Source organism: Furipterus horrens, unplaced genomic scaffold (genome assembly GCF_987537825.1).
Source record: "Furipterus horrens unplaced genomic scaffold, mFurHor1.1.pri manual_scaffold_2, whole genome shotgun sequence".
NCBI lineage: Eukaryota > Metazoa > Chordata > Mammalia > Chiroptera > Furipteridae > Furipterus > Furipterus horrens.
The window spans coordinates 48,022,034-48,030,796 of NW_028327172.1; the positions used below are offsets into that span (position 1 = coordinate 48,022,034).

Genomic DNA, 8,763 nt, shown 5'->3' on the forward strand with positions numbered 1-8,763 from the left:
CGCCCGGGGGTGCCCTCTCTTCCCTTAGCCTTCCTCCTCCGCCCCTTCCTTTCCGCTGACTTTTCCGCAGGCGGGCACGCGCATGGAAACGCGCCTGCCCGGGTGTGGCGAGGTGGAGGCGGGGCCTGGAGTGGGATGAAGTGCGCCTGCGCAGGTCTTTCCCTGGACGGGAGGGAGCTGTGTATGCGAGTCTGTCTCTTGGCCTCTAGAGCTGATGAGCACAGGGCCCGCTCCGGTAGGTTTGGCGTTCGCGGAATTCTGCAGATCTGGGGCGAGTTTGCACGTTACATCACTGGTTGCATCGCTCCTTGCTTGCTTAAGATTCTACCACTTAGGCCTCTGTTGTAGAAATCACCACAGACTTTTAAGCGCCGCGGAATCGGGACGACTTTCGTTACTGATTTGTATACTCCCGGCATATCTGCGTGCACTGAGTTGGACTCAGTCGTGGGTTGTAGGAAATTTCATTTTCCCCAGCTTTGCGGCTACTTTTTGGCCCCATTAGCTTCTCGGAACGAGCTTCCCCGGCCCTGACTGAAAACTGTGGCCCAAAACTCAGAAAAGCAATTACTCTTTCCTGGTGAGGCTAACAGAGGATCAAGAATAGCGAGCGACCTGATTCCACCTGCAGCTGTGTAGAGATTGATCCTTCTGTCTTCTTCCAATTGTAGCCTGTCAACGTTCCTGTGTTAAGTGCCACAATGAGTGACCGCTATCTAGAACAAAGGATTAGTATAAAATTTTGCGTGAAATTGAACAAGTCTGCAAGTGAGACCCACTGTCTTTTAAAAGAAGCGTATGGGAATCAAGGCATGTCTAGGGCCAGAGTTTTTGACTGGCACAAGAGGTTTAAAGAAGGGCGGGAAGATGCTCGAGATGATGCCCGAAGTGGCCGTCCAGTTACCCATCGGACAGATGAAAATATCCAGAAGGTCAAGGACTTGATTTGTTCAAACAGGCAGTTAACAGTGAGGATGATGGCTGAAGAGTTAAATTTAGATAAAGAAACTGTTAGACTCATTCTGAAAGAAAACTTGAACACGAGAAAAGTTTCTGCCAAAGTTATATCTGCTATTTTGAAGGATGACCCTAATCCCCGAAAACTTGACTTTTGTTCTGATCTTTCCAAAAAAACTAGAAAAAAACGGCTTGTGTGTGAAGAAGAAGGTAACATGTTCTGAAACATGGTGTCATCATCAGTGTGAAGCTGGTGGGGAAATGCTTCTGCCTATATCTCATCCCAGAATCCACTGTCCTGCCAGCCAGCTTCTCCAGGCCGCATCTTCAACAAGCCTTCCCACCAGGGCAGCTCAGGATTGGTTCACACCTTGGTGAAAGGACTGTGAGGTAGCTGAACCTGAGTTAGAAAGCTGCCTCACTGTTAGGCACCTCCATTTGCTGCTGGTCTGTTTCCAGTCACCTCTACCATCCCTCCCTACATGTCATGGCTCCCCTAGTTACTCTGCTGGACTGTTGGACCATATGTTCCTTGCTGTTCTCCACAACTTTAAAGAACTTTTGGCTGTTGATTTCTGGTTCTTACTTGCTCTTGATTTCTTTTGCTTAACAGGTTTGGATCTCTTCACTGTCCAGACCTCAGATTGGGTGGCTGTCTTTTTCCTATGTTCTCAACACTCTGCCTCAGGGGATCATACCAGTGAAAGGTGGGAACAGGCTCTCCTGGAGTCTCTATCTGTGCCCAGGGAGGCATACTCTTCAGGGAGGACCCCAAGAGAAGGCCTCCAGTTCCAGCCTGCTTCACAGTCAGGGCCAGAGGTATGGTACAGAAGGCAGTGGCATGCTGACATAATGAGCAATGCTAAGGGCCAGTCCAGCCCAAATGATTCAGTGGGAGCCCCTCAAAACTTGGGTTGGCCAACCCATACTGAGCTCACAGACCTAAACCTCACAAAAGATCTGGGTTTGTTTCATTCTAGTCCTGTACTTTGGATTTCCGCCCCCCACCCGCCCTCACTCATTTGGATATCTCTGCTGGAAGAGGAGAATCTGGTCCTTGAAAATATGAACCAGAGGACTCAGACCCAGGCTGTGCTGTGTGGGGAGGAAGACCCAGTGACACTAGACCAAACATTAAGGGAGCCAGCTGCCTACGTGCTGATTCCCATATGGCAGCCTGATTTTAGTAACTATCACCAACATTGTCAAGTGCTTTTTGAGCACCTGCAGTTCTTAGAACACTCCTGGGCATTGACAGTGTGAAGCTATAAAACAACCACCAAGGACTGGGTAGACTTCATGGATGAGGTGGTTCTCGAGCTAAATTCATAAGGAAAGATGGGACAAGGGGCTAGAAAATTAGGGAAAGCTTCACAGGTAGGTGGAATAGCATGAGGCTTTGAAACCTACATCAATGAGAAAATGATGGCACTTTGGGCTGAAATAGCAAAGTACAAAGAAAAATAATGGTATTGGAGAGGATGAGCAATTTAGGATCCTTTGCTTCCTCTCCTCTGCCCCCAGCTCTATGCCAGTTGTTTATAAATTGTGGATAGGTTTATAATAACTCACTTATTTGATTATCTAAATTTCCCAACAATAGCCCCCCCAAAAAAGCAGTCTATATAAGTTCAAACTCCTTTATGTCTTCCTGCCTCTTTGCCAGGATTTCTGGAATGGAACTTTCCCCAAGTAGGTTCCAAATAATACCACATAGACTGGAAACATCTCAGAATGACTGGTGGAGCAGGGGTGGGGGGTGGGGGGGAGGATAGTTAGTAAGAGCATTTCACAGGATTTGCCAATGTCTGTGTTTTACCCAAGGATTTTTACACATAACAGCCATTATTTCACTAGTAAGTTAGTAAACAATATTGGTTGATAGTGGATGCCCAACACTTACTTATTCAACAGTCATTTTAAGTTCTGATCTTGCACTAAAAAATTACAAGTTCCCCACTAATACCTGTCAATTTTGAGACACCCTGAATCCTAGACCTTATCATACAAATAAAAGATATTGTGCAAGAAAATTCAAACCAGCTTATAGACTTATAGACTTTACCTACTTAGCAATTTCTAGACATTCAATTTCAGGACGATTATATCTACATCAGATGAGGCCCTGGGTTCCCCACAAGCACTCCACATTGCACTCTGGAGCAAAAGCCCCTGTGGCTATCTATTAAAACTGTGGCTGATCTCATTAAAAAAAATTTTTTTATTGAATTTATTGGGATGACATTGGTTAATGAACCTCAGTAATCCTTGCTCAAGCCTGGTGATAACTGTTGCAGAATCGTGTGTTCCTGGGTGAGGGCCAGATCCCTTAACAGTACCTACAGGCATTACCTTCAACTTATTATAACACAGAGGTCCTAAGAAAACTTATTTCTGGACTTATTCCTGTCCTGTGCACAGGACTGGAGTGATCCTTCCAAAGGTGTCAGACTAGCCATGCTGGAGTATGGGGTACCAAGAACAATTTTGGCCCATACAGGATTTGAACACAGCAACCGGATGCAGGTAATCAGGACTGTGAATAATGAAAGGGACTAAATTTAATATCTTAGATCCTGTCCTGAGTAGAAGTCGGGCTGAATGACTACTTGAACCTGATGCAAGGTTTCCCAGAAAATAATGAGATGATAACCCTGATGTACCTCAGATTTTGGAGAAGTAAAATTACTGCCTGAAAACTCATCCAGAGCAAACCACACATGGGTGCTCAGAATCACTAAACTGCAGGCTAAAGTATGATTTGGGAGAGTTCAAATTCAACAGTACCTCTTATGTCCCTACCACTAAATCTGTTTTTACTGTGGACATGAATTTTGCCCTGTCTTGCACCTTGCTGCCCAGGACTCCTGAACCTAGTCTCATGGATCTACCCATCATCATGCCCCAGGCTCTGGTCCTTAGCTTTTCTCAAACATCTCTCAGTTTATTCTCCACCAGTTTGCTCTTGCTTCTGTTTCCCTGGTTCTGGACCACACCTCCCTCTGCTAGCTGCTTTTGGTCACTTTGGTATGATGATCTTGAATTGCCTTTTTGGCGATGGCTTTTTACTCAATTTGCAACTATCTCCACTCCCTCTGATTTATGGATCCCTCATCCAGCTCTTATTTCAGTCCTACAGTCCTCAATAAGGAAATTGTTCCAGCCCTGGCCCCAGGTTACCTTCCTATCCTTAGGAAGTGGTGCGGGCAACAAGTGGCAGTGTTTTCTTGTTTTGTTTTTGATAAGGGACATACAGAGAAAAACTCCCTTTCTCATCCTTAACCACCAGGGGTTCCACGCCCCAGCAGCAACCAGTATTACAAGGTTCTTAAGGAGGTAATTTGGTTACCTCTGGTGCTCGGGAGTCATGAAAGTTTTTCAGAGATATAACATCCAAATTCCATTCTCCCAGCAACTACATTTTCTCTGGCAAGAGAAGCTCCACTTAATGGTAGGAGATGAAGCCTAGCTTTCTGTAGGATGTCAGGAGGAGAGCTGGCCATCTGCAAGCCATGAACATATTTCTCGTGCTTAAAACAATCAGTTAATGAATCTCTTGACTTTCAGGCTGATCTCCTTCCCCATCCCCATTCTGGTTCAGAATCCACATGGAATGTTACTTGCCACTGCTGGAAGTCCTGGAGGAACAGACACCTTCCAGGACAGATCATCGCTTCATTGATTTTATTTAATTTTTCCTCCACCCATTACCCCACCCTACCTTACTCTGCCTGTCCCACTGATAAGACTCAAGAACAGAAAGAATAAAATGTTCACCAATATGATTTTGAAACACATGTGGCTAGTTCTGCAGTCTTACAAATTCTGCCCCTGGCTTTGAATCCTCATTGAAATGTGATTGTGTGGGAAGAATGTGTACATGGGACCTGCTTTTCAGAGCCCTCCTTTCAGATCCACTTCTTAGTAAGAATTCACACTTGCCATTGGAGATACCCAGATAAATCTGGGTGTTAAATGATTTGAGGGCATCTAGTAAAGAAGTGTGGTACCATTGGGGAACCATCTCACGATCACAGTGACAGCTGTTCAACCAGCCTTCTATTTGCAGACATAATTGCCAGCAAGTCTCACTAGCCTTGGGGTTGCATCTCACCAGGGTCCCATGTGGCTCAATTAGTAAGAGCTTCCTTTGCTGCTGGACTATATATGGAACCCTGTGTTCTACTGATTTTTAATTGAGTCACCTCTAAGATTTTACAGGCCTTACATCCTATCCCAGACAACCTTGCCTATTTATTTTCTCTACTTTTTGCCTTATTAATCCTTGCAAATACTGTCCCAAATGTATCACCCTTCTCCTAGTATTCATATTCAGAAATCAAAAAAATCTGTAGTAGGAGACTTCAATACCTCCAAGGACCCATTTGAGTCTAGTGAAGGGGTCATAAAGGAAATGTCTTAGGATTTGTGGGCCATACAGTCTCTGTTGCAACAACTCAACATTTTATTGCAAAACCAGACAGCTAATAAGGAAACAGATGAGCATGGGTCTGTCCTGAAAAGAAAAAAACAAAAAATACTATTTATGGATACTGGAATTTTAATTTTACATAATTTTTACATGTCATAAAGTATTATTTTGATATTTTTAACCATTTAAAAAGCTAAAAACATCATTTTTACATTCCTTAACTTGCACACTGTAGAAAAACAGATGGTGGGCCAGATTTGGCACATGGACCATAATTTGCTGACTCTTGGTCCAGTGTATATAAAGTGTATATATAAAATGACAGATGATTGATTATTTTCCATCAATAACCTTGTTAATGCTAAGTTGATCTGGTGATGTCTGACAATTTACAGTATAGAAATTATGGAATATTAAAGGGGATCTTTTTGGTGCCAGGATCATGAACTAGAGGTGAATGATTAACTACTTTAACCTGACCCTATTCTAGTTCACAAAATAAATTCTGTGCTCTTTTTGACTCAGAATGATATTACACAAACTACTACCTATATATGCCCTGTAATATCTCAAAAACAATTTTGTCAGTATTACAACCAGCGATAATAGAATGAACTGAAGTTGGTTCCAAAATAGCCTTGACCTCGGCCAGCATTTGAACAAGTTTGTCACCTACGAAAGTGACTACTATGGAGTCAAAACTCACTGAATTATATTTTTTGCATGCTTATAAAAATATATATATATTTGCAATCGGTGCCAAGGTATGTCCTTTTACATGTGTGTACTTATTCCTAAAGAGGGCTGTATTGTATCACCTTCATTTAAACTGATTTTCCAAAGTTGAAATAGACTGTCAGGATTGAACAGACCTTTACAAGAGTGACCCAGCTAGTCATGTTTCCCTTGAATCCAGGAGTGACTAAATCCTACAGTTGCTGAAAAACTGCGTCTGAAAGAAGATTTGTATTGAGTGGCTGTATTTGCCAGGCACTGTCCTGTGTGCAGGGGTACAGCAATGTACAAAACGGATACAGTCCTCAGATCTGACAGTCTGAAACCTAATTATTTTACTCCACTTCTACAAAACTTGTTCCATGAGCTCACAATAACTCATTGTTAATTGCATACCTGAAATAGATATGACCTTTGCCACAGGCCTCTGTATGTTCCACTTAAATTTTATTATCCTTTAGACAGATCTGTCTTGGTCAAAAAATACGCTGGCAATGTTGGAAGTGTAAATTGGCAACAGCTTTCTGAAAAGCAATTTGGCAGTATCTATCAGGAGTTTTAAAAATGTTTATATCTTCTGATCTTCTAATTCCAATTCTGGGAATCTGTCCTAAAGAAATAGTCTAAACTGTGGGTGGAATTTATGCTTAACAATCCAGAAGTCCAACAGTAGAAAATTGGTTGAATAAATTATAGTATGACGGCCGTCATTATAATTAATGTTTATGAAGAGTTAACACTGCCTGGCAAAATGTTTATAATAAAAGAATGATATAAAAAAATTGTATGTATAAATCAAAAAATGTTTTTTAAATGACTAGGATTGTTGGAGTATGAGTATTTTCTAAAATTTCCTATTTCTTGTCTTTGAAAAATATTTCCGAAGTATTATTATCAGAATAAAACAACAGCACCAAAAGTTGGCAATGGAGAGAGAGAGGCCAAAGCACTAGTTCAGTCCATGAACAATTAACGGGCTTAGTCAACACAGGCTGTATGATAACTGTGTTGGCACCAGGAGTGGGACAGAAGGGAAAGGGCTTGCCCCAGAGGAGAAGGGGATGTGACCAGAATCCCTACAGAAAACCCAAGTGGTATGAGAAGACAGCACAAGCAGCATGCTCCTGTTACGTAGCCCTAGGTAGGTAAAGGAGCATGGAGGGATCAGGTATATTCTGACAAATGGAGAAAGATATGAAATACTCTCCTGGGTAAAATTAACCTTGTTTGGACTTTGTTCTTACATTCACTCATACAAAGTGAATATTCTCAAGATAAATTTTGTTACAGCTGACTCACTGAAGAATCCTTGAGCCATCCACGGAATTTCTTTAGGATAGGAATGGCTTTTATTGTGTCAAGTCTAACTCCTCACATACTAGGACACAAGCAACATGGATGTGCACCTGAATATTTGGTATTCCCCACTGAGAATACCACATGCATATTTTGCTGTAACTTACAAAACTCTAAGGTTTGCAAATATTATTTTGTCAGTGTCAGAATTACTGTGCTTTTTTCAATTTATGTCTAAAGAGTAATCATGTTATGGGGTTTTAAAGTGAGAAATGATATAGATAATGACTATCCATAGATGAAATTGCTGTTATTCTGGGAAAATGTGCCCTTCATTGTTGCCTTAGCAAAATATCATTAAAATGCTAGATATACCTCCTTGGTGAAATTTCAGACTTTCAAATGAATGAATACATGAGGTAAATACAGGTTTTATAGGCATATAGATTATGGATTTGTCAAGCTGAACGAGTTCTTCAATATTAAAGTATAAGTCTAATTAAATCCTTTGGTCATAGAAAGAACAAAAGCATGACACTTAGGTTTTAGTTCCATTTCTTAACAAAGCATGTAACTTTGGACAGTTCATTTGCACCATTGGAACACTTTTGCTTACTCATCCCTAAAAGAAGAATAACACCTGTTTCATGAGTTGTTCAGTTTGTTTATTCAACAAATATTCATTGAGTGCTTATATGTATCTGTCACTGTTCTAGACACTGAGGACGTAGTAATAAACAAGAATGAAAAATTCCGCATGAGTGTACATTTAAGTGGGGGAGATGAGCAAAAAATAAGTTAAATGAGTCAAAATATAGTATACAGTAGTACCTCTCTATATCACGGTTCACTTATTGCTGCCTCCCTGTATTGCGTGATTTTTTAAAATATTATATTTAATTATTTATTGCGGATTTTTCGCTATAACATGGGATTTTGCAGTACTGTATACGTAAGTTGTTAGTTACGTAGGTTTAAGAGTGTAGAATAAATGTAAGGTTCCTACTTCACGGGGGGCGGGGGTCTAGAATGTAATACCCACGATAAGTGAGGGAATGCTGTATTAAATAGCGACTATTAGATGTGAGGCTTACATTAAATAATGTATATGAGGGGCCTAGCACAAGACCTGACATGTAGTAAGAACTCAATAGATAGTAATTTCCTTTGCTTCTCTGGTCTTCCTAACAGCTCCTGAATTATTCTACAAGATGGTAGTAAATTGGCAAAAAGCCTGATCCATTGCCTTCTATCTCTTGCCAGTTAATAAGGACTAAACCTGTTTTCACTTAAAAACACAAAGGAATTCTTACAGAGTGTTTTGTACTTCCTGCATGGCAGAT

At 41.3% G+C, this 8,763-nt stretch overlaps 1 protein-coding gene across 1 annotated transcript; it reads left to right on the forward strand.

The window, feature by feature from the left end:
• The first annotated feature begins 57 nt into the window (after positions 1-57).
• GVQW3 (GVQW motif containing 3) lies at positions 58-1,529 on the forward strand. The gene is given in 3 exon segments (XM_090265652.1): positions 58-235; positions 672-1,139; positions 1,141-1,529. Coding segments are annotated over 3 exon segments (684 nt in total). The 5' UTR covers positions 58-214; the 3' UTR covers positions 1,336-1,529.
• The last annotated feature ends 7,234 nt before the right edge of the window (positions 1,530-8,763 follow it).